General features: G+C 36.0%; 1 protein-coding gene across 1 annotated transcript in view; it reads right to left on the bottom strand.

Annotated features, from left to right (window-relative positions):
• The window catches only part of PTPRQ (protein tyrosine phosphatase receptor type Q), a 120,528-nt gene that overhangs the window by 49,582 nt on the left and 44,264 nt on the right, over positions 1-26,682 (bottom strand). Inside the window, exons 31-42 of the mRNA XM_042890276.1 lie at positions 26,017-26,298; positions 24,070-24,252; positions 22,906-23,007; positions 21,060-21,180; positions 17,430-17,590; positions 15,698-15,843; positions 9,542-9,704; positions 8,746-9,036; positions 8,145-8,420; positions 7,071-7,222; positions 3,685-3,826; positions 1,302-1,571 (exon numbers count right to left, since the gene is read on the bottom strand). Of these exons, the coding sequence (XP_042746210.1) occupies positions 1,302-1,571; positions 3,685-3,826; positions 7,071-7,222; positions 8,145-8,420; positions 8,746-9,036; positions 9,542-9,704; positions 15,698-15,843; positions 17,430-17,590; positions 21,060-21,180; positions 22,906-23,007; positions 24,070-24,252; positions 26,017-26,298 (2,289 nt within the window). The remainder of the gene's footprint in view (positions 1-1,301; positions 1,572-3,684; positions 3,827-7,070; positions 7,223-8,144; positions 8,421-8,745; positions 9,037-9,541; positions 9,705-15,697; positions 15,844-17,429; positions 17,591-21,059; positions 21,181-22,905; positions 23,008-24,069; positions 24,253-26,016; positions 26,299-26,682) is intronic.

The raw sequence follows: 26,682 nt of genomic DNA, 5'->3' as shown, positions 1-26,682 counted from the left end.
TGAAAAGAAAAAGAAAAAGAAAAAAAGAGGCAAATGAACTCTGTAAAAATGCAAAGGTCAAGCATTATGCAGTAAGACACGGAGCCAAATTCGATTTCACTTTATGTCAGAAATAAATGCATTGTCAGTGACTCAGTGCTGGCTACATATTCTGTGACTAATCTTAGACCACCATAAATAAGAAGCTGACAACAGCTATAAAACTGTTTCCATTCCCAACCATGAATCTCCAATTCCTAGTAGCCAGTCACCAGAAAACAATTCATGCAAACACACAGTTAAGGAAATGTCCTAATAATATCTAGTTTGCTGTAAATATGACTAAGCAACAACCTCTAAAAGATTGCAAGACAGAGTCTACACAGTGTATGTAGCAAAAATTATAATGATAATAAAAACATTTAAAAGTATATTGAAGTATAATCCTTCACTCAGGCAAACTCTTAGCGATTAAATATGTAAGCCATGTGTTGTTAGAAAATAGTCTTATTTTTTCTGCTACTAGTACATATCTATAAAACAGACAACAGGCTAGTAGCCTGTCCTTCAAGCCAAGGGTTAGTACTACATGCACAGAGTCTCCAAGATTTCCTCAAAAACTAGCAGCCAACCCCAAATTCCTCAAAAATCCCAGCAGCTAACTTTTCCAGGTGGCAGGCTTCTTTGAGGTTATCAGCAACATTTCTCCACCTTCAAGGAAGCAGGCGGCCCAGAAAGCTTCGTGTTCTCCTCTGTACCAGAGGGTAACACGCCTCTCATAAATCTGTCTTCAAAAGTTTCTGGGTTTGGACAAGCCCAGTTTTAATCAGGCATCAGCTTGCCAATCTGGACACCCATTCTCAATTTCATTCTTACTGGAGCTCTGAGTTAGGACTGGCTTTTCATCAGCTCTGATTTAAAAGAATATGTACTTCAGATAAATGCTTGCCTGCATCCACGTTCAACACAGCAGTTAAGATCACTGCATTTTTTCCAGCCAATGCCGTAAGATTTAATCATGCTTATCTCTAATGTTAAAATAATACATTTCTCAAAAGCAGATTTTGAATCCTGTTGATGGACAAAAGGCCCTGAGCAAACAAGAGGATGCAATACCGAGGTGAAACTTATAAATCACCAAAAAGCTAGAAAGGAAGGGACCTATTCTAAAACCCTAGAAAGATGCCCTGTGTTTTTCTTATCCACTAGCAGAACCAAATATTAAAAGGGCAGAGATTCAGCTGCCTGTAGTATTTCAGGCCTGCTTGTTTCATAGTCATCATTTAAATTAAAGAAAATAATTAACTTTAGTAATTAGTTACCTTCTTCTGGAAGTGTACTGGCATTGCATATCTGTTCTTCACCGTCACCAGCAGATGTTGCAGCTTTTATTTTAAACTGGTAAGAAATATTTGAAAGCAGATTTTGGAAAGTATGCAGTGTAATATTAGATGCAAAAATTGTAGAACTTCCTTCAACTGTTACAACGTAATGGGTAATCACACCATTGGATGAAGCAGGAGGCTCCCACTGCACGAAGATCGATTCCCAGCTTGTCGCAGTACAGTGAGCATTCTGGACAACATCTGGTACTTAAAAGATACACACGTCCCAAAGATTAACATTCTCACAGAATTAAAACCATAATCACAGAGAAATATAGTTGGAGAAGCAGGGACATAATATTCTGAGAGAAGGTGAAATATTCCAGTGACGTATAAATAGACCATAAGCAAAACAGGTTGAGAGAACAAAAAGGATCTCTCTCCTAGTGACCTGACATAGAAGAGGCTACCTATCTGACTTTTTCCTAGTTGCATGCTCCAGTTTTAACTTCACTTCTCATATTTCCCTATTTTAATAATTGAATTGTAGTAGAACATACACTGAAGTGTTAAACTCATATACTCCACAACAGCTTCAACAGCAGAAAATTCTTATTTATCTCAGCTTTGGTTTGTTGTATTTTTTTTTTTTAGGGTGCTGTATCATATGTCTCCTTTCAGCTGAGCAATGATTTGCACAGAAGTCACTAGACAGATTTCAGAGCTGTCCTGATAATGCTATTGCCTCACATTCTTGCTGGTCCCAGCAAGAGAAAGCGTTCATAAAAATTGAAGAAAAGGTAGCACATACTGTACTCCTGCTGAAAATAAAGCATTTAGATGTGAACAATTCATTAAAAAGAACAAGGAATTAAACTATCTTGGAAAAGGCTAAATTTCTGGCTTTACAAGCTAAGAGATAGTGAGTGCATAATAAGCATACTTCTTTTGCTGGAACATGTCCGGGAACTGTTACTGTAGAACCAGAAATAGAGGGGGGCACTATCATCACTGCATAAAGGTAGATGAATTTCTTTAAAATGATTAATTTGCTTTTCAGAGGTTAAAGAACACTTAAAAAAAAAAAAAAAAAGAAAAAAAAAAAAAAGAAAAAGCAATATCTGAAGAAAGACCAGAGAATGTACCATTACATGAATTCAATAAAGAACTGAACAAAGAATTGCCCAGAACCTGGGATGGAGAGAAAGAAAACAGTCTCACATCTACTTGATCATAAAAAATTAAAAGAAAAAACAGAAAAATGACTAGATCACACTCCTGTGGGCAATGCACCTCCAGCATTTCTGGAGAAAGTACTGAGAAAATGAACTGTTGAATGACTCAACTGAAGGGGGATTTTGGCTTTTTGGCAGGACACTTCCCAGCTGCAGAGATCCAACTTCCAACCTGATCCAGTTCATTGATGGTCCAGATTTCTCTTTGTGTTCTAAACACTGGATACAGTAAAGCACATATTTTTTTCCAGAACTGCTATCATATCAGCTCTGGAAAGAATATTTCACTGGAAGTTTAACCATGAAAAATTGCAGTCAAGATATGGAATGTTTTGCTACTTCCTCTGCTCCGTTTGTTCTCTATGTAAGGGAACCTGGGATTTCAGACACAGACTTCTATCCATGCTAGTATCCTAGACATCCCTCGTTGAGCAGAACAGCCTGGGAATTGCAACAAAGAGTTGTAATTTTGCCCAAAAGTCAGCTTCACACATTCACAGAGCTCCATGTCTCTCTTCAGCAGATGTTAAGTATTCTTTTCCACATTATATAATTTTTTGCTTTGAAACAACCTACAACTTCGAGATGTGTAGAAGGCACGTGTCAAAACTATACATAATTAATGAACTAAATCAGTTACATTGCATTGACCTTCCTAGATGTCAGGAAGAATAAGACCTAACAAACTATGATATTTAATTTAAAACTGGTTTTCTTTCCTAAAATAAATGATCAAATATGTTTCTAAAAAATTACATTTTCTTAAAAGATGTTCCAGTTCATTTGCCAATCTGTTGTCCAGTTAGTTTTGATGCTGTTAAAAATTCAGTTATTTTCACAAGGATCTGAATTATTGTTTTGATCTGCAAAGTCTGATATCTGATTTTCCTCCCTTTACCTGTGATGCTATTCAAAGATTTATAGTAGCCATATAAGCTTCTCATTTCAATGAGATCATTTCTAATTCTACACTTCCGACATCAAACTTCAAACCCAGTCTATCCGGTACAATAGAAATGTGAATTGGTGTTACAGAAGCAGAAGATAATGAGATATTGTCATGTTACACTTTCTCTAGAAAGAAGGGGAAGACTGCTGAAAATCTACATAAACAAAATGGTAGCTTACAAAAAGCCATGTCTAACCTGATTCCATTGTTGTAAACTGGACAGCATTACTGAACTGATTCCCGTTCCCAAGTTTGGTAAATGCAGAGACACTGATAAAATAAGTGCTGAATGGTTTTAATCCATCGAGCTTTGCCTCATTGTTTGAACCTGAAATATTCTTAAAAAAAGGAAAAATTATTAGTACATACTTAATCTTTGTGAATATTGTGGGCCTCATCTTGAACCCACTGAAATGAAGAGAAAATTTAGAGCTATAGTCTTGCCTCTTCTCTCAGTAGCTTTCAGTCAGACAAAGTAGTTCCTGAGCTCAACTGAAAGGAATGCAGGGTCAAATTCTTCCTTTCCTTTCTCTCCCTCTTTCACTGTGGCTTGTAAGAAAGATATGCCAAAGGATGGCATCATAATTACCATAGCATTTTTAGAATAGATTAACTCCACATATGCCTTTTTTTCCCCCCCAATACTGAGAACTCTCGCCACCTCTACACCACCTTCTCTCTATCAAACTCTTTATCAACCGCCTATTTCCATAGTACACATCTTCAGTGAAAGAAGTCATGAGTCATAGCTTCACATTTCCCTTAATTTACCTCAACAGAGTTTGATGAAGAGCTAAAAAACACAGTACAGTTGCTGGTAGCAGTTCTTTAGAGTCACAGAATGGCTAGAGTTGGAAGAGATCTTTGAAGGCAATCTATTCCAACCCCTGCTTAAGCAGGGAAACCCAGAGCAGGGTGTCCAGGCCCATGCCCAGGCAACTTTTAAAAGTTTTTTAACTTTTTAACTCCTCCAAGGAGGAGACCCCACAGCCTCTCTGGGCAGCCTGTGCCAGTGCTATGTCACCCGCATGGCACAGAAGTGCTTTCTGAGATTTAGACAGAACCTGTTTGTACCCATTTTCTCTTATCCTCTCATTGGACACCAATGAAAAAGGTCTGGTTCTGTTCTCTTTGTATCCTCTCTCCAGGTGTTTATACACGTTAGTAATGTCCTCACTGATACTCCTATTCTCTAGACTGAATAGTCCTGGCTGTCTCAGCTTCTCCTCATAGAAGTGCTCCAGTCCCTTTATCATCTTTGTGGCCCTCCATTATACTCTTCCCAAAATATTCATGCCCCTGTTGTACTGGGAGGCCCAGAACTGGTGACAGTGCTCCAGCTATGGCCTCACCAGTGCTGAGTAGAGCAGAAGGATCACCTCTCTTGGCATGCTGTGACACTTTTCCCAAGAACACCATCAGCCTGCTAAGCAGTAAGGGTGTGCTGCTGACTCATGTTCAACTCTGTGCCCACCAGGACCCCTTTTCTGCAGAAAAAGGACCACCAGGTCCTTTTCTGCAAAGCTGCTTTCCATCAGGCTGACTCCCAGCAAGTCCTGGTGCTTGGGATTGTTCTTTCCCAGGTGCAGGATTCTGCATTTCTTCTTTGCTGAACCCCACGAGATTCCTGTCAGCCCACTTCTCCAGGCTGTCAAAGGCTCTATGGATAGCAGCACAGCTCTGTCATGAGTCAGCCAGTCCCCCCATTTCAAGTAATCTGCAAATTTACTGGTGCTGCACTCTACCCCCTCATTCAGATAATCAATGAAGATGTTAAACAGGACTGGACCCAGTACTGACCCCTGGAATACTTTGCCAGCTACTGGTCTCTGAGATTTCGTACTACTGATTACTGTCTTCTGGGCTTGGCCATTCAGCCAGTTTTCATTCCAACTCACTGTGTGCTTATCCAGCTCTTACATTGACAACTTCTCTATGAGGAACTTATGGGGGACATCATACACACTTATGCTATATTTTGTGCATATTTTGAAAGGACTCCAAAAGCACCAGGGAAAGATCTGAACTTCAGCAAGAAAAAAAAAAGTGTTACAGAGATGGTGAAGGGGAGATGTATGAAGAGCAGCTGAAGTCCCTCAATGTGTTCAACCTGAAGGAGATAGAAGGGAGACCTCATCATAGTCTACAGCTCCTCATAAGGGAAGCAGAGGGGCAGGTGCTCTCTGGTGATAGCAACAGGACCTGAGGGACTGGCATGGGGCTGTGTCAGGTGGAGAGACAGGTAACATATCAAGAAAACATTCCTATCCAGAGGGTGGTCAGGCACTGGAACAGCCTCCCCCGGGGTCATGCCACCAAGCTTGCCAGAGTTCAAGAAGCATCAGGACAATGCTCTCAGACATATGGTCTGATTTTTGAGTGGTCCTGTGTGGAGTCAGGAGTTGAACTCCATGATCCTTATGGGTCTCTTCCAACTAAGGATATTCTGTGATTCTAAAACCTGGTGAAAATTTTATAGGATTCATGTTATCAGAGAATTATGGTGCCTAACTACAGTATTTCTAAATAAATTGCTTGTTGTCTTTCTCATTGCTACAACCTAGATCTGGTCTCTTGGACACAAAGAAATGTGGGGCATGGCATTTTCATTCAAATACTGATGCAGTTTCTGTAATTTATTTGGGTTGGAGTCTGCCTCAGAGAGACAGTGGAGAATAACCTTTGGGGAACTTCATGGCTCTCAGAGAATATGATTCCAAAGGCATCTGTTGTATCTGCAAGGTATCTCAGCTCCTCCAAGGACCATGGAAATAAACTGGGGTCATGGCAGCACTTCATTTCCCATGGGGACTACAAAAGACTGCACAGTAGGCAGACAAGGAATGATCTCTGCAACTCATAAGCTTAACAGCATGAACACTTCTCTTGTATGCTAAGTCTCTAGAATTGCTGAGGGAGATTCTCTTCACAGTCTCACAGCAGACCTTACATTGTCTCAAACTTATAGCTGATTGCAGCAATGTCTTCTCACTCTAGCTTTTTTTTTTTTTTTCATGTGTCTCTCATGAACACTACACAGTTTCTAAGCCTGAGATGCAATGTTGGTCTCCGCTTGCTAACCATTCAAGGAACCAGACATAAATGCCTTGATCAATTTCTACACTTAATTTTACAGTATCTATTGCAGTTAAGTTTTATCCTGCTATTCTGTAAAAATAAATAAATGAAAACCTCTAAACAAGTTTTAACCATTTTTTTTTTCAAGATGATGAGGAATTTCTTTTCTTCTTTTTGAATGTTGGAAGTCCACAGATACAAAATGGCCACAAAACAAGTCACTTCTGTCATTTTCTAACATTATACTTAAAAGGAAATACGAACTAAAGATTAATAAAGCTTGCAATTAGTGAAATATTAGATGCTGAAAGCAAATTAAGATGTAACTACATTTTTCTATTAAATTTTAAAATCTGAGCTATATGCATGGTGGGAGGGTATAGAAGTTTCCTAACTGTAGGAGCAGAAGAGACCTTTAAAGTATTTGTCATAAATTTTGTTTGTAGAAGATTGGAAGAAGACTTTATCTGGCAAAGAAATTGAACACAAATACTACAAACGTACCTGATAAAATATTTTTTCAGTGTCGTTGTGATAAATCTTTAGATTATATCTTGTAATAACACCATTTGGCTGAGGACTTGGATCCCATTTTAGCCACACAGAATCTGCAGTGTAGTTGGTAACAGTCAAATTCTGGGGTGGAGCTAATGGCACTGCAAAAGAAAAATGCTCTTTAGATCCAAATTACAAATATTACAGGCAAAACCAAGCACTTCAGAGAAGCAGCAGAACATATGAATGTTTGTTACCATTTGTATTTGAACTCAATAGATTGGCTCTTCATTCCTATGTATTTATTTTATTTCTTTTTGGCCTGAAACAAGAACCATGGAAGAAACTGGGGTCGTGACAGCACCTCATTTCCCATGGGGACTGCAAAAGACTGCACAGTAGGCAGACAGGGAGTGACTTCTGCAACTCATAAGCTTAACAGCACAAACACTTCTCTTGTATGCTAAGTCTCTGGAATTGCTGAGGGAGATTCCATTAACCAGGAATATGTTTAGTCAGCAAGGGATCCTCTCAGATATCTAAAAAAAACTATTTATCATTTAAATGGGCCCATTGTAAGAACTGAGACATTTAACAAAAGTCTTGGAATTTATTCTTGGAATGAAATGTATTTGTCTTCCTATATCTATACATATACCTACAAGATAGCATCATTTGCCACAAAAGTGAGAGGAGGTTCTTGTAAAGGAGACCTGAAACAATGTCAGAAATATTTCCATGTTTTATAATTTTTCAGTTTTGCACAAAGAGAGATGAAGTTGCTTTCTTCAAGTTCCTTGACACTTGATCAACTCTAATACATTCTGGAAGCAAAAGATGTTCCTCCATGAAATTACTTTTGTAATTCTATGCAGAACATGACCTCCTCTGGCACACTGTGATGGGATGAGAACTAAGAAAAGATTTCTCTTGCAGTGTTTCTTTCTTCTGAGAGCTCTTCACACAAGACACTGGAAAATAAATCTTTCATCTCAGCTCTTTCAATGTGGGATGTCAGATTTGAGTCAGATGCAATAATATACAGCAAAAATTTCAATGTTGGTTACAATCACATTTGCTTACCTGACTCATCCGTGTAGAAATGAAGAACAGAAGATGGGCCAGATCCTTTTATTGTTCTTGCAGCTGTGTAAATACTGTATAATGTGGATGGTACAAGGTCTTCCAAGATGATAAAATTATTGGTGGTAGAGAATGAAACATTTTTTTCTGACCCAAACAAATTTAAATCATAGCTTATTATAATACCGCTTGGCTTAACAGGAGGATCCCATGAAAGCATAACTGAGGTAGTTGAGAGATTTGAAAATGTTTTGATTATAGGTGCTGATTCTGGGACTACAAAAAGAAATAAGAAAGAGAATAAAAAAGGATAACCTCAGAAAAAATACGAGTTATAATGAAAAACGTGTTTCAGCTAGATTAGATAGTTTAGTTTTGGTTAAAGTTTTGTTCTGAGTAAAATACAATTTCATGGACTCAAGATGAAATGTGTAGCAGTTGGTTGCCATTTTGCAAACAATGAAGTTTTAAATAAAATGAGAAAAATAAAGTTTGTTTTTCTTTTCAAAAACTATTTATTTTCCAATAATAATAATAAAATTATTATAATAAAAAAAAATCTTATTCCAAGAAGAAAAATAAAAACTATTCTTAAACTTACCATCTTCATCAGTTCTTATATGCAGACTTAGAGTATGCAGTTCAGAAGATCCTTTATCAGTAGTTGGTGTGATTTTCAGAATGTAATCAGTGTATTTCTCCAGATTGTCAAAAATGATGCTTGTATTGTAAGTAAGAAAAGACAATATCTTACTGGTTCCCAACTGTAATAAACTTAGAGAAACATGAAAGAAGACTAAACCATTTGGCTGGGATGGTGGAAGCCAGCTTACATTCACAGAAGATGAGGAAATGTTTTCATAGACCAGATTTTCAACAGGACCATCTGGGACTGGGAGAGAAAAACAAAAAATAAATACGTGGATTACAGCAATAAACAACCCAAACCCAACAGAAATACATGCCCAAAATATGATTATTTGTAAATCTCATTTGTAAAACACTAAATATTTTGTAAAACTTCTTAAAATTATTTATTTTTTACTATCAAATGCAAAATATTTTCATAGCGTATATGTATAACCATCTCTGTTACATCTGACTAATTAAAGAGCCTTAATGATGGTTTAAGATAATTTTCTTATTGATTGCATCCAAAAAAGGAGCTTCTGAACTACAATTCGCTGTATTACAAAGCAAAGACTCAGATCAAAATGTCTTCTAATCAAAGGAAAATTTTAAATTATGATTTACTGGATTTTTTTTTATTTTAACTTTTCCATCTTAAAGGTAAAATCATTTTAAAATGACTACTGAATGAGTGCATAATGAATATGAGTGAATACTGAATTGAATGCACTGATATACACTGTAACATCAAGAAGTTATTCACTTACTATCCTGATCTGTGTACACATCTATTATTTCACTGGTTTTGTTTCCATCTCCAAAAGCTGTACTTGCAGTTAACCATAGAGTATAATGGCTGTATTTGGCCAAATCATCCAAAACTGCAGATGACATATTGACATTGCTGTCATTATCATGACTTGTGAAATTCTGAAGGAAAAAGAAATGTGTTATCACTGAAAATCAATGTTATTCATTCACTGGTTTCTTTTTGTAACTTCCCATTTAGCCATCATCACCGAGAGAGATGATTTACCATACTATTCAGGGGAAGTAAATCTATACTTTGACTACAAATAAGTTCCAATTTTTATGGAAATATGCAAGTTATTTATACAAACATGTCAAGTATTACTCCTGCTAAGCACCACAGTATACCAAATCGACTCTTCCTGTTGTTTGTAGTAATTGAATTTCAATCCACTTTTTTTTTTGTTTGTAATCACATTAGATCTGTAATATTGCAGTGAGTTTATTCATACTGCAACAGGTAAACAACAAAAAAAAAATCTGATAACTGTTCATAGATTACATGAGCACATGTGATTGTCTTGTCTGATCTATATAAAGTAAACCAAAGCACTTCCCTCACTTTATTCCTATTGTAAATAGATCTTACATAAAACTTTTAACTAAAAGTTTCCTGGAGCAGAGATCTTACTAAAACACATGATAAATGGTTCCTTTTGTTAGTTATGCTTATCATTTAGCACAAGTCGTTATTTCTAATGCAAACAACCATCTTCATTGGATTGTGTTGAACTGAAGGGACAAACAGAATTCTTTTCCTTGTGCAGTTATTTGCTATCAAAACTGCATGAGAACCAAATCCTATTTTCTTTCAAACTACATACAAAATTTTGCCAAAGCTATGACTGTTGCAATAGGTTACTGCTTTAGATCAGATATTATGAGGAGGCTGTTTCGAAATGAACTATTTTTGAAACTGGAAAGAAAAAAATAATTTGGATTATTTGCGTAAGGTCAGCTATAACATATAACAAAAACTGTCATATCTTAATCGTTTTAAAGCAACCTCAGTCAGAGAACCCACAGTGGTTTGGCTTAGCATTTGAAAACTGTAGATTGGTTATTCACCCGATGAAGATAGTCAGATCCTGTATAGGGCTAGGAAGCCAAACCTTTGCTCCAGCTTTGAAGTATCAGTATAATTCCTCTCAAGCAGCCACGCTGCCCCATTGAGCAGATGCATCAGCAGTTAAGGTGACAATAATGTTTGCATATTCAGAAATACTGTGCATGAAGAAAGGCATACTAAAACCATGTAATAAAATTAGGCTATATTTCTCTTGAGGAAAGTTCTTATTGAAGAAATCACTGTGATATTCTCTACTAAATAGCTGAGTGATGCATGATTTCTTTGTCTGCCTGCAAATTCTATTGATTTATATATAATATAACATGACATATTATTATTTTTTTGTACAGGCAAAATTACGTTATTTCTGTAGGAAAACAAAACAAAAACAAACATAAAGAGGTAATACTTGTTGATTTCCTTGAGATATTCACAACTGTTTTTGCCAACAGTTACTAGCACTCATCTACACAGTGAAGCTGCACAAATTGACAGTACAGATTTCTATATCCGTTCCTACCGGCAGACTTAAAGCACATGGAGAGGATTCTATGTAAGATCAGGTTAGGTCAACATCAGGCAAAATACAAAGAAATTCTACCTTTATATATGACTTTCATCTAAATATAGATGGAAGATAACACTGTCTTCATGTAAATAACTGAAAAAGATTGGGAAGAGTTTTCTTTATACTCAGGCAGAGGAAGATGCAGGAAGCTAAGGATCAAAAAAGGGATTTAATTAAATAACCTGATGCTCAAGCACAGTGTGGCAGAAAATGCCTTTGGAAAGAGATGCATCATCCTACTACCCTCCTGTTATTCCTACTATTGTATATTTTTCTTATGAGTAATACTTAGTAGCTGACATTAATAACTGAATAGTAATAACAACTAGTATGATCAAAAAAGGACTTAAAATATTTCTGAGTTTTCAAGCTAAATTTGTCAAAGGTACCACATCAAATTCTGAGTTTAGATTTATTGTGAGTTTACTAATATGAACAGCTGAAAATCCAACTCTGACTTTAAAAGGCATACCTTTACAATTTAGCCAGCTGCCTGTCAGTTTGGCATGTGGTGAACTAATGTGAATGCTATAACAACAGGGGTTTTGGTGGTTCAACAAAAAGCTTTTTAAAGAGAGAGTCCCATTAATACAAGGAGCCCAAGGAATGATGAGTGAGGAATACCTCAAACTTCCAGTATAACGGAGTATTAGAAAAGAACACATAATGAAGAGTAAAGGAAGAACAGGAAGAGCTGCGTGGGTACAAACTAAGATGAAACTTGTACTAATTGTACCCTGGGGACAGGACACTATAGGAAGTTTTACAATTAACTGTGGCTGCAGATGAAAGCAAACAGCTTAGGATCTTTGGCTACAGCTGAAGAAATTCTTCCTTCTATCCCCTTCTTCATCCATACATGAAAGAAGTTTTGACATAGCGAAGTATCAGATTATTAAAGCAGCTACATGTAAGCAATACAGGCCATGAAAGTGTCAGCAGAAAGTAGTATCTTCTTCACCCTAGGCAGCAGCAGAAATTTCCATTGGCATAAAGCTGTAATTAGTTCTATTCAGACAATACAGTGTTGCTCTTCTTCACTCTTGACCTTTTCCCATTGTTTTTTTTCTTTAGGTTCATTGTACCATATTGTTATTTTAAGTTAGAATATCACATTACTCTGATATCAGGTGAGTAGTAATACTTTGAGGCCTAATCCAAGCCATCCCTCAAGAAATATAAAACACACTGTTTGCTATCTTGCCTCTTGTGGTCTGTACTGTTTTGAGACCAGCTTTTCAAAAATCTGCGTTGTACTTAAGAGCATTTTCCTTTTTCCCCTACTGGTCGTACTGGCAAGAGAAAAAAGTTGCTTGTTAATACAGCACATTGCTTGCAATCCTTGTCTGCATTCTAAGATGAATCAAGCCAAATTCCACTCTGAACTGCATCCAGTCATGTTCCAGTCGTATGTTGTGGGGTCTAATATGCTGTTAGAAGAGCAGCATGGTTTTTTTTTTGCTTAGCTTCTGGTTCTCCTGCCTAGTCTGGAGCAGGACAGCTGTCATGTGTCCACATACAAATTTATATTAGAAACTTGCACCTTTCTCACTTTCTTTCCAATCAAAACACAAGTGTACAGAGATTGAATAAAATAGTTTGTTCAAGTCAATAATGTTGCGTATGGATCATTACGTAGCAACAAGAAAATTGCTTCCATTGATTCTTTCACTTACTTCCATGGTAACACTGAGAGTGTGGGTAGTATGACTGCTTGAATCATCACACAAGGAACCACTGAACAAAATTTGAAAAGCTGCTATTTCAAACTGTGAAAGCTTTAACTGCAGGAATCTAACAGCATGACATAGCAGTAGCAAGAACAAGAGCAACATTGCAGGAGTTGTCCTTGGTCATCTCTGTACCATGCTGGTGCAGAGCCAGGAGCAGAAAACAAAAAGTAGCAATTTCCCTAGACTTGTGACAGGAGAATCTGAAAGATCCAGCTGAACTTGAATCTAGCCTGGAGCAAGGGATGGTTTCTTCTGTTACCTGCTAGCAATGCTGCCTGGAAAGCACTCAAGTTATTACCACAGACTACCACTTCACTTCACTGTACTGGAAATCTTTACCTTTACTTGATAATGATCAGTGTATTTGGCTGCCATTCAATCCTACCTCTCTGACAATTTTTTTTTCAGATCCTGTCAGTATTCCACTGAAGCTGCCCTCTCATCAACCAAAGTCCTCAAATCTAATCTCCACCACTAAGATTTCCTTCTGTTCTGGTCTAAATGCCAGGTCTGAGCATTGAAACCCCTCTAAATGAACAGCCATAGTGCAATTTTTCATGTAGATCTGTAAAGCAAAGGAACTATGCATTATTCTTTACCCTATGAACTTTTGTAATTTTTCTTTTTAGGACAAGAAACCACTTTTCCTGTGACCTTCTGTATCACTCCAAGAAGTAAATTGCATTTTTAATCTCAGGTCTTTTGATTCTTTTTTACTAAATGAAGTGCTTTACTCTGCAACTACAAATTCCCTGTTTTTAACAATGTTATTCTTATTAAGCGCTTTATACTCCAAGGAGTTGAAAAATGTATGAGGACTTCTACACATATACCAGTCATGCTGGCTTCCACACACACATTTCTCTGTTGTAAAAGTTTAGTATGAAGTATCTGACAGAGATGAATTTGCAAAAGTTGGTTTTTTTTCTCCTGTTTCAATGTCTTACATCCATGGAAATGCCAAGGAACGGTATAGGAGTAGGTATGGTGCTTGCCATGCCAAACAGTGAACAGAGGGATGTGAACGGCAGAGGGAGTTCAGGGGAGCAGCCAGATAAGGAGTGCACCACAGTTTGATACATTAATGATGATCTTCCAAGTCCAGCAAGAGACAGATGCAGTAGTATCTGAAATAGATAATTCTGGTAGTTTCCCATAGTGGAATGAGTTAAAAAGCAAAGCTGAAAGGATGAAAACAGTGGTTTCTACACCTAGAAGTGCAGCTATTGGCAGTGTCTTTCTGCTGTCAAGCACATAATCAGACAGCACAGCAGAAACTTCTACCCATGCCACTGTCCTTCCCTTGCGCAACTCCTTTATGCTGCAACAAAACTGGACCCTCATCTTGTTTGGCAAAATGGTACTGTGCTCCATCTTCCCTATCCTTCATTTCCAGAGTCCTCAGCAAATCCAGAGGGATAATAGGTCTCACTGTATCAGTTTTACCTTACTCTTTCATCTCGGAGTCCCTCCTTCCTAAACACAGTAATAGGCTGTAGACCTCCTCTTACATTCCTTTAGTTGTCCAAGTATTAGACAAATTTCATAGGATGTGTTTGTTCAGGCAACAAACTGGTGTCAAAGTTTCTCCAGGGATTTGTTAGGACAAGAAAAATGCTGTTGGTCCAGTACTGTGTGCAAGTAGAAGCTGACACTCTGAACTGTAGCCCTAATTTTAATCTCATCAGAATGTGAATGCATGGCATGGTCCTGATTGCATCAGAAAATATGCAGACAGAGTCTAGCAACTACACAGTTTCAGAGAAGTCAGAGATGTGTGAACACTGAAACACGTCAGCAATGATTCAACCAGTTATTAGTTCAATTTAGTTATTTCTAAGATCTGTGAAATTTTTTTCTATTATCCTCAAACACAACAATACCTCACCCTAGACGTATCTTGAGGTTAAACTTATGCAGCACAGGTAATTTTTCATGCATTAATCTCTTCATGATATTAAAATCTCCCTTTTTTTTTCTTCCCCATATATAAAGCTTATAAAGCAAAACCTGTAAAGGAAACTTATTTCTGCTCTGTAAAAGCACACTTTTAGAAAGAAGAGTATTTCTGTATGTAAAATTAATAAATATGATGTATAATTAAGAATGAAAGTATTAACAACAACAACAAAAACCTAGAAGAGAATGTCCAGATCACCAAAGAATAATCACGTAAAATTTGCCTTTTATGCTTTATGCTAGGATTCTAAATGTCTTGGTTTCAAGATACTAAACAGTAATTTATCTCTGAGAGTAACAAAAATATGAAATAATAAACTGTTCTGTAATTTGACAGTATTACCTTCTTATTTTCAGTACTGTGCAAACATGCACTAAAAAGTATAAACAGAGCTGTTACAGGAATTACATCAACTTGACAGATCAGAATAAGATAGTCTCAAGGATGTGCAACGGGTCTTCTGTCTATGTGTTGTGTTTATATATGCATTACATGTGTGCATATATCCGTACATAAGCTTTGCATTATAGAGTAATGGAGGAGGCTTGTTTGCTTCATAAATAACTCTTCTTGTGCTTAATGTCCAATGAGATGTACAACACAACACACAATATTAGAAGTTGTGCTTCTGTCTTTGAAAGTTAGAAAACTGCCTTTGGTAAAGAAAATATGAAAAGACATTACACTGATAACTGTAAAATTGATATAAGTTATGTTTACCAAAATAATTATTAGAACACTTTACTGAATTATACAACTGAAGAATATAAAAAAGAAGTTTACCTGTATAAATATTCCTGAATCATTTTTGAAATAAACAGAATAGTACCGTATATTTCCATTAGGCTTTTGAGGAGGAGACCAGAAAAGCATTATCGATGTGGAAGTAAGGTTTTTGTACACAATATCTTTTGGTGGATCACCTGGAGCTGAAAATATGTTAAGTTTTAGCATACCTAACAGTTTTGTACATTATAGTACTCATGAAATAGCCCCTACAGATTTGACAACATCCTGTGTCAAATTAAATGTATTTCTGAATATGTTATAAAAACTGCTTCTAGAAATGATAAAGTAAAATACAAACTGCAAACAACATTTTAAAACCATACTTTTCAGATGTGTTTTTATTTAGGTGCAGAGGCACACAGAAGCTTTTGTCTTATAGAATTTGTCCTGTACTTACTGGCTTGCACACATGGAAAGCCTACATTGTGCATGCCCACAAATTAGTGACAGAATTTTGACACTATCTAATTCATAAACATTAAAGTTGACCAAGTGAAGTCTCTAAGCTCCAAATAGAGTTAATAGGAAAAGAAAAAAAAAAAAAAAAAAGGATTTCACAGAATCACAGATTTGTAAGGGTTGGAAGAGACCTCTGGACATCACTGAGTCCAACCCTTCTGCAAAACAGGCTCCCTACAGCAGGCTGCACAGATAGGCATCCAGAAAGGTCTTGAATATTTCCAGAGAAGGAGAATTGACAACTTCCCTGGGCAGCCTGTTCCAGTGCTCCATCACTCTCACTGTGAAGAAGTTGCTTCACATATTGCTGTGGAACCCACAGAAAACCTAAATTAAAAGCCTCCTTCTCTCTTTGACAATTATAAATAGTTTAAGCTCACAATTCTTGAAGGCTAACCAGATACTTAAATTTGGACGATACAATCATTTCTGTTTTTCTCTTTCCTCATCCTACTCAATATACAGGAAGGACCATGTAAATATTCTTCAACTAGAATCTCCTACTATCTGGTAAGGAATATGGTTCTTGTCAGTAGCATAAAGATGTAGGAGGCTCAAACTCAATTCCTTATGTCAGCTTAAAAGAATTTACATCTATAGTTCTGGCCATATATGAAAGCATTCCATACAAATGCAGTAGAGCACTGAACACTGTAGGTGATCATTTGTTTTGTGCTGTTCTATTTTGCATAACGTATGAAAACATTAATTGGAAGGGAAACTCCAAGATCCATACGTTAAACCCCTGCCCTAAAATATCAGTTCATGTTTCCAAAACAGCATTAGTAGCAAAGGCTGGGAAAAGTCTACAACCCAGTGTTTTAAAAACCCTTTTGAGCTATGACTCTGATAAAAATTAGTCCTGCTACTGATCGTTGCGAAATTGATCTCTGTATGATAGATCTGAAATATGCCTGTGTACTATGCCTATAGGAATACACTGTATCAATATGCTTGGTGGGAAAACCAGAAATGGTAAAGAAACTAAAAAAAAATCACAGCCCTATATACAATATGACCATTTAAAGAAGTGATCTACCATTTTGAAAATTGTTAAAAGAAAACAAACAAGTAAATCATTGCACAGATTTCATTTTTTTTGTTCAGATCCCTATGAGATTGTGAAAGAGCCTCTGAGGAGCATTTTTCCTATCAGAACTTATGTCAGGATAAGGTAGTGAAAACAGCTATTAAAATATATTATTTTTATAATGACAGAAAATCAAGGCTGAATGAAATAAAATATTCATATTGTATATAAGCTTACCTCCTTCAGAAGTTCTGAATATTATAGTATCACTTTTTATGTTGCCATCTCCAAATCTTGTACTTGCTGCTACATATGCACTATACTCAGAGTTATTTTCCAGATCTGTGAACTCCAGTGATGTTTCTGTTACATTAACACTCCTTTTTGACATTTTGTTCCTGAAGAAAAGATATTTTATTAATTAGTTATGCATGGACACAACTGTGGTATATGATGTCAAATAGAAAAATGCTATCTTGTGGCAAATACATATATTTTTGGCTTTAAGGAAGATCTTGATGAATGTTGCCATATATATTTGAAAAGCTCACTTCTGTGCTTTGGTATCTCAATGGAGCTCTTAATTTCACTTAAAAAGGAAACAAAACAAAACACAACAGAAACGTGTATGTAAATTACATCAGCAAAGAAGATTATAATATGGAATATCAAGGAGGAGCATATCCATCCTGTAATTGCTATCAAGTGTGGTATCCTTGGGAAGGACACACTAGGGCATAACTAAACTGTCTCCCTAGACAGAAATAGCGAAATATAAAAAGATTATAGCAGGGAGCATGCCCTACTGTGACTCTGTGAAATTGGTCAGAAGGCTGAAGTTATAAATGGAATAATAGAAGATGATATGGAACAGGAATTAGCTGGTGCTGAGTTAATTCTGGTGGAATGTAGCAGGGGATCAGAATGGAACTCTAGTCAGGTCAAAACCAGCCTAGAATGACTATAAGATGTAACATTAATAAAACGCTGGTATTAGCATAGGTATGAAATGATTATCAGAAAATAAAATAAGATACAGGAACAACTATCTTGAATTTTAAAATTCTGTTATTTAATATTTTATGAAAACTTAGCACAGAAAAGGCTAGATAACATTCCAATCCTGAAAACAATTTTGAATGACTGGATGCCCTGTGCCTCTAATGGGATTTCATAGGGGAATTATAATTTGACAAGTTCAAAATGAAAAAAAAAAAAGGCTCATCTTTTCTTGGGAAATAGTCTTGATAACAGAAAATGTTACCAACATTTATATTATTCTCAAAGTTCTGAGAGTATGAGTAGTCTGTAAAGAGATATGAAGCTTTGCCATTACAGTTATGAGATTCTATATGAAGAAAAGACATACTTTCTTGGATCTTTGCCCATTATATTCTTAGTGTGGAAAAATGTAGCTGCTTATAACTTAAGTAAGAAAACTTACAGCTTACTGCTGCAAACATTCCCGTTCTGAGTAACTGCATTCTCATAACATCTCAACACCTAGATCATAGATAAGATCTAGAGTTTGGAGCATTTCAATAAAAGTTGATTATCTATTTGGAAAGCAGCAGAGACTGTAATCAAAGCAATAAGAAAACACTGACAAAGGTGGATGCAGGCTTCACAGACAATGAGAAAAAGGTCTAGCAGGGTAAAGTAAGCTGAGGAATTTTAAGAACTAAGTTTAATGAAAAACATTAAGTTTTAAGTGACTAACTGAGACAAAAGAACTGAGAAATTGCGTACATGAAAAAGATAGGGACCACAGTTTCATGAAGAAGCTGTACTCTTAAGTAGATTTAGTCAGTAATTATCTCACACAAATTTGTTGAACAGGTGACTAACAATTTTTGAGTCTGAAATGCTTTCTTGAAAGAACTAAGGTATTGGTTGCTTAACTACTACAGAAAAATGTTAATAGCTCTTGTCAAGTTAAACAGTTTTGTTAATACACCTTGGTACTGCAGTGCAGACTCAGAGAATAGGAGTTTGTAGATCAAAGCACCCAGAAAATCTCTTTGCTGCTTTCTAGTACTCAAAGGCAACTTATACTGAGACAAAGCCTTGAAAGATAATAAAAATGAGAATGTTACTCTTTATGTTCTAGAAGTTGCAAATTCTTTTTCTCAAATCTTTAAATTTACCAATTTTTCTGTAACTGTTGCAGTGTAGTTAAGAGAAAGAACATTTATTTAGCATCAGTATTAGCTTCTTCCTTTATTAAGAAGCTCTGGGAGTAAAAATCTCCAAGTAAAATATTGGATGACCCCCAAAAGCAGAAAGCAGCACCTAGCCAGTTTGCCTTGTCAAATCTCACATTAAAATGCACTAGATGAAATCACATAGCCAAGTCCATTAAATATTTAAAATGTAAAAAGGAAAAAAATAATAAGTGAAGTTGTGAAAAGTTATGAGTGAGTTTGTTGCTTCAAGATGATACCTAATGCCTGTCTAATTTTAGATATGGCACAGTAAGGATGGATAAGACACAGCAAGGAGAATATGGAGGGAAAACGGACAAGGGTTACTTCAAAAAGTCATGTGGTTGCTCAAATGAGATATTTGGAGAGGTGGTTCAATGGAGTGATGGTTTTTAATGACAAATTCTTACTAACTTGTCACAGCAAAATTAGTAAGCTTTTAGACAATATAAGGAAAGAAAGTGCTATAACCTCAAACTTTTGAACACAGTCTGTATCAAAATGATAATCCATATTATGAAGTAACACATTCCTAGATGTAAGATAGGCATTAATTTATTTTTCTTTGTGGTAAAAGAGCACAAAACCTTTCAAACATAGTAGAAGGATCAAGCCAGGCCAAATTTAACTCTTCTGGAATAATGACTCTCTCCTGCTCATTTGAGAAGTGACTTAGCTAGAAGTTATAACTTAAAAAAAAAAAAAATCGGTAGAAATCAAGGCCAAGTTCTGCCTCAAAACTGAAGTCATGTTAAATTAATAAATGTAAGCTCAATAATAAAGACTGATAATTTGCACACTCGGATCACATCTCAAAAGGTGGACTTCTTTATTATTTTCTTCCAGTGTCTTTTGTAGTGACAATAGAATGGTACATTGTAAATGCGATTGTTAAAAGTAATCAACAACAAAATCTTCTTAATCCTAGAAGTTATATTTAGATCTTTGAAGAGATAGCACATCACTAGAATGAATTATATTATGCAGAGAATAGCAAAGAACCTTTAAGTTTTAAAATACCAAAATCCCTACTGAAAGATTAGAAAACATTCCAGGAGCAATGACAATGAAAAAAATGCACAGAAGCAGAAAGGACAGAAGAGAAAACAATGTAGTAAATGAAAAACGTATGTTAAAATTTTTTTCCATAAATATAACGTATACAAAATACAACATTAAGGATAACAGTACATACAGACTATTACTGTGACTCTTGAGTTCTTATGTCATTTAGATGGTTGCTGGAAGAGCTCTCAGATTTCTTTCATGCACTTTCTACAAAAGAAATCTATTTTACATCAATTTCAGATGTTTACACTTTAGGATAAGCCAGTGCCCTGCCTCAAAACAGGCCAAATCAGTATGAAATGAAAGCCAACACAATCTAAATCAAATTTTAATTTACATTGAAAAAAAAACCCATCATTAAAAAGAAAAAAGAAAAAACAAAGAACAGAAAAACTTTGCAGGATATTCAACACTCCAATTTTCAGCTACTACATTATATCTGAATTCGTGTACACAGAAGGCCAACATTCTAAGTGTTGGATAAATATACATTCACCAAAAACATGTAATCAACATATTGTGTAAGAAAAACCCAACATTCCTGCTAGGTTACAGATTAATAGTTATCCTCAGAACTATTTCCAGGAAATCTTACCAGACATAAACTGTGTAATAGAGGATAATTCCATTTGGCTCCAGTGGAGGTTTCCATGACAACTTCACAGTGACACCCGACAACTGTTTTACTGAGAGGGATTCTGGAGGAGAACTAGGAGCTATAAAATAAGAGAACGGGACACAACATCTTGGTAAACAGCTAAGATCTATGGGATATGCAACACCCTTACATAGAACGGTAATTATTTGTGATGGAAAATTAACTTTGTACTACACCAGCACAGTATCCATCAACTAATATTATAGCACAGCTTCTTTTCCTTTTTCTGAGAGATGATAAAAGAAGATTTTGCATGGTGGTGCTTGAACATCTGTTTCTGTGATTCAATGGAAAAAGTACTTCATGAGAAAACAGTGTATTTGGTATGTCACAGTGATTCACCTACTGTCCGAGTACATTGCTGTAATGCTTTTTCTTCTAATAAAAGCAAGAGCTTTATAGGTATGAACATGTGTAAAATACAGCAAAATAGTTCCCCTGAGGGCAAAGAGGTGCTGGAAATAATTATACGAAGCACCAAAATGTGGAAAAATCAATAAGCATGGCACTGAGAGATGATAAAATGTGGGATACTAAGCAGTGGTAAAATGTATTCACTCCATCCAATAAGGACCACATTCATAAATTTTATGTCTCACAAGGGCAAATATAAAGATGGGCATTGACTGAGATCAGTAAAATTCATGTTAAGATGAACTTTATGTGACACCATGTAACAATTTTGTAGGGAAACAGAAAAAGTAAGTTAAAATGTTGGGTCATGCTTAATTTTATTCCAATTGAAGTACTCTAAAGTTCTTATAAGTATTGCTGAATAAATATGTACCTAAGTAAGCATTAGTGATAACATTGTAAGAGCATGTTATTGTGAAATAAACCTTGATTCACAGATAGTAGTACTATGTAGAATGACTTTTGTTCTTCTCAAATTAAACCAAAAAGCATCATGTACTAAAAATTCAAGTCATAATTGTAGTCATGCATGAAAATCGAGAATAAGAGCATAGTTATTAGCACATCTATGAAACATTTGGTCTGAAACTTGGATCACTATGTTCCTGTGAATAAAGTACATGTGGTGTATTATAAATACTGTTTCTCAGTTGTTGTTATTTCTTTCACTATCCTAGAAGTTGGCATAAAAGTTTTAAAGTTCTGTAGATTTAAGAAAAATCATTTTTCGTGAACAAAAGCTGCCACTGAGTGTCTGTATTTAGAAGCAAAAATAGTGACAGCTGTATTTATTGTTTTACATGTATTACCATCAGTGGTTCAATAATAATAAAAGATCTATGAAATAATGAATGCCATATCTTTTTGTCCAGTTCATACTGACTTTCTTATTCAGGGGATACTTCTTGCTGAAGAACAGGATTAGCATTGCTCTAAATAAAAATACTCTTAGTAAAAGATGGATTTATCCAAATTAGCTGTTTGCAATGTGCTCCAGCACTGTTACTACTGAGCAAATATTTATTACTGATGGCATGTATGTAAGAACATCAGTACTTGGGAGATGTGCAAAGACCTATTATAATCAGAAGCCAGTGCTCCCAAAAACATGGAATGAGATTTAATTTAGGAATGCATGGTGCAATGTTTATGCCAATGCAGCTTTAATTTGTGTTCTTAGTGTCTTCCTCCCTTTATAAACACACACATGCACACGCACACACAAAGGGATGCGAATAGTTGAATGTGTAGATAGATGGATATTAATAGAGTTATAATTACAAAAACATTTCTAAAACCTGAACATGAAGTGTAATAGGTTAGGACTACAAGTAGAAAGTGACACATCACAATTTCTATTCTGACTTACCATCCTCATCAGTCAGTATACGCAGAGGTACACTATGAATGCCCTCCCCCAACATGGTACTAGCAGACACTTCTATCATATATTCTGTGTATTTCTTCAAATCTAAATGAAGAAGAGAAGTTCAGCAAATCAAACATTCAGTGAGGGAACCTTCTTCTATTGACGGAAAAAAACTTGAGATTGTGTGTCACAAGGAGAAGTTCTGAAGTGCTGAAGAGGCCTATCACTTGTGCCTTTAGATATTAAAATGAACATTAGGAAAATCTGAACATAAAATATTCCACATGAACAACAGAAGGGGTGAAGTTCTAATTACCAGTTAAAACCATACCCTGAGTTGGAAGGGATGCACAGGTGTCATCATATCCAACCACTGGCTGCAGACAGCACTACCAAAAATCAAAGCCTGTGAGAGCACTGTCCAAACACTTCTTGAATTCCGAAAGCTTGGGGCTGTGCTCACCACCCTCTGGTAAATAGCTTTCTCCTAGTGCCCAACCTGACCCTCCCCTGATGCAGCTCCATGTCGTCCCCTTGGGTATTCTTGCTGTCACCAGAGAACAGAGCTCAGCGTTGCCCCTCTATTCTCCTCATGAGGAGCTGTAGGACACCATGAGGCCTCCCCTCAGCTTTCCTTTCTCTGGGCTGGAAAAACTTCATATGTTTAGCCCTCTAGACCATTTTATACTTCCTATTTCTGGAATGCTTAGATGTTTGTCCTTAGCACTTCTTTGAAAATTTACTAGTTAGGGTATTAAGTGGCCAGAATTAGCTGCTCCCTGATAGAGCAGGCTAATGCATCATAATGACTTAACAAATCAAAAGATGGAAAAGTGAGTAAAAAGGGAAGTGTCATATTCACAATAAAATTGGTGACCTCAGTGCTTTGTCACAATGATAAATATGTCAAAAAAGTCTAATTAAATTTAAATTTAAATGTTAAAACACAGTAAGAGACACGTTAGATTGTATACCACGCATGGTCCATTCCACAGCAGTACTATAGGGCTCAGCTGGATACTTCCTAGGACAAGTGGCACCTAACTATACATGGACAAGAATGATCTTGTCCATCCAGTGAATCTGTCCTGCATTAGTTGGTCTGTTGAGCCCTTCTCAGAACAAGTTGCAGTTGCCTTAAGATTCATATCATTATGTACTAGCCTGTAATACGTAGTACCAGATGAGTGGTGTTTATAACTCTTTCCTCGGTTCCATTGGTCCTCTTGAGATATATCGTGTAGCTCTGTATGATTCCATTGGGAATGGATGGTGGAAAAAATGACAGCTCAATTTCCGTGGATGAGATGTTCTGATACATTATGTTTTCTGGTGCAGAATTGGGAACTAGAAGGTAAAATTTAGACTTGTAAAAGATTCTTGTGAGTTTCATTGATTTCTTAATCATTTTCTTATATTGGTTAAAATGAAAAACACTGTAAGTATTTTTATTCTTATCCTTTTTTGTGACTTTTTTGTTGTTGTTGTTGTCATGTGTTTGCTGCTAAAATTTCAAAAGAGGCAATATCCAGAAAGGGAATAAATGCCAGTGGAGGCAGTGGAATCAGCCCCCACTTTTGCCTAATTTAATGTTAGAATAATAACAAAATGCTCTCAGGAGCCTTTTGAATACATCAGCCCATGAATAGGTTGTAGTCCACTAAAAATGCTCCATTTTCCAGCTCCTCTTTTATTTTTATTCTTCTCATCTCAAAAGATGTTTTTGCATTCTCTATCACAGGCAGCTGGAATTCAAATTTTTGTTCTGAGCATCAGGGGAGCTAGGCACTGTGAAGGGTCTTGAAAATGAAACATAGAAAATATATATGACTAAGTTAAAAAGAACAATAAAAAAACATCTATGGATATGTACACTGAATCAATTGGGCAGATGCCGATATATCTATCATGTCTGTCAAAAAAACAAATAACAAAAACAAACAAAACCCACAGCAACAAAAGAAGTACCACCAAATCAGTACAATGTTTTTGTGCCTCTATTTTGAGTTCAATCTCATGAACTCTTAAAACTAGCTGCCTGTGTTCTCATTCCATATGAGTTCTGATTGGTTTGGCAGCTCTGGAACACACCTACTTCACATGTCGTAAATCAAATTTCATTTCAGAAACGAGGAGTTCACAGTGATAATTACTGTGTCTTAGCAATCAAGAAGCTAATGCATATTCCCCACGCCTTTTTGAGATAGAGCAATACAGTCATGTCTTCCCTTACTGAAAATTCTAATGAACAGAGCACATCTAACTCCAGATCTAACTCTAGGTATAGACAAAGTACCCAGTTGTCTAAGACAGGAAATTAGTCAAGATTTTAAAAAGCCTCAGAAGGGTACGAGTGTCATACCAGATGTACCTCGATATATCTGAGTCCTGAAGGAAATGAGCCACTTTTTATTTCTGAACCTACAGCTTAACTCAAACATCTGCTCCTCTGTGTCAAACACTGTTCTCAGAATTTTTCCCAATGCAACTCCTGTTTAGCTCCACTGAAAAGCTAATGACCCTCCCTCTTTAATTTATATTCGTTTTCCTACATTATCTTATTTTAAAGCCAACTATGCCTTGTTACAACTTTTTAATATTCACCCTTTCTTCCCAATCCCCACTTACACTTTTTCTTGGAAAAATTTAATTTTATTTGTGCATTGTCCAAAATATTTCCAGCAACAAACTCAGCTACTACAAAGTGGCACCTTATCAGTTAATCCTGATATATTTCTTTAACCATTAGAATTGATTTCTTACAAAATTTTAGTTCATAAATTGTATTCCAAGACAATCACATTTTGAAACCCTACTTTCCTATAAAAATTTATTTTCCTGCAAGATACAAGAAACACTTGAGGACAAATAGTAAAATATATGAAGTCATGAGACATGTGTATTCCAATTGTTTTCTTTACTTTTTAATCACTCATACTATTTCCTTATGTTTGTTTTGTGTATACAAGAGAAAAAAGAGGATTCAAAGTTTCTGATTTGCAAAGCAAAAACCTACTTTTAAAATAAATTAACATGGACTTCCAAGCATCAAATGGCACCATAAAGCACTTGTCAGAAAAAATATAGTTTTCCAAAAAATTATACACTCACCAGTTTCAGAAGTTCTCACCAGAAGTGGGAGAGATGACTGATTCCCATGGCCAAGTCTAGTGAATGCCCTTACAGAGATGTTGTAGAGAGTATAAGGCATCATTTCAGTAAGTGATATATTTGTAGATGAGGTGTTCCTCACAAATAAATCGTTGGAATCACTGTATAGAACTTCATAGTGAGTTATGAGACCATTAGGCTGCTCAGGTGGTGACCATTTCAGGTTTATCTCTGTTGCAGTCACATTTATTATCTCTACATTTTGGGGTGGGGAGTCTGGTTCTGTAGTAAGAAATCAAAGAACAAAAAAGTCTGAGACATTCAGTTAATTGAATATAGGACTGATCTGATAAACCTATTGAATTATTATTAAATTCTGTATTTTTAACTTTCCACTAAAAAAAGTAGACAACTTTTTGTATCAGTACAACTTCCTTTGTCTATTGCTTTCGTTCAGACTGGTTCTTCAAACCTCACTGATTTCCTCTAATTTAATTTTGTTGGAATGTCATCTTTCTGTCTTCTTCTTAACAACGACCTGTTCTATTTCCCTCAAACACCAACTGAACCAGGAAAGGAACCCTTTGCAGTGTAATTGAATTCCCTTTAGTTTACTGATAGAGTTGCTAAATGATAACCACTGAAGATCCCAGTGCAAATCCTGCG

This window comes from Lagopus leucura, unplaced genomic scaffold, assembly GCF_019238085.1.
Source record: "Lagopus leucura isolate 7727_CA_CO unplaced genomic scaffold, USGS_WTPT01 Super-Scaffold_100159, whole genome shotgun sequence".
Classification (NCBI taxonomy): domain Eukaryota; kingdom Metazoa; phylum Chordata; class Aves; order Galliformes; family Phasianidae; genus Lagopus; species Lagopus leucura.
Note: the sequence above shows the minus strand (reverse complement) of the source record. Positions and strands in the feature narration are given on the sequence as shown.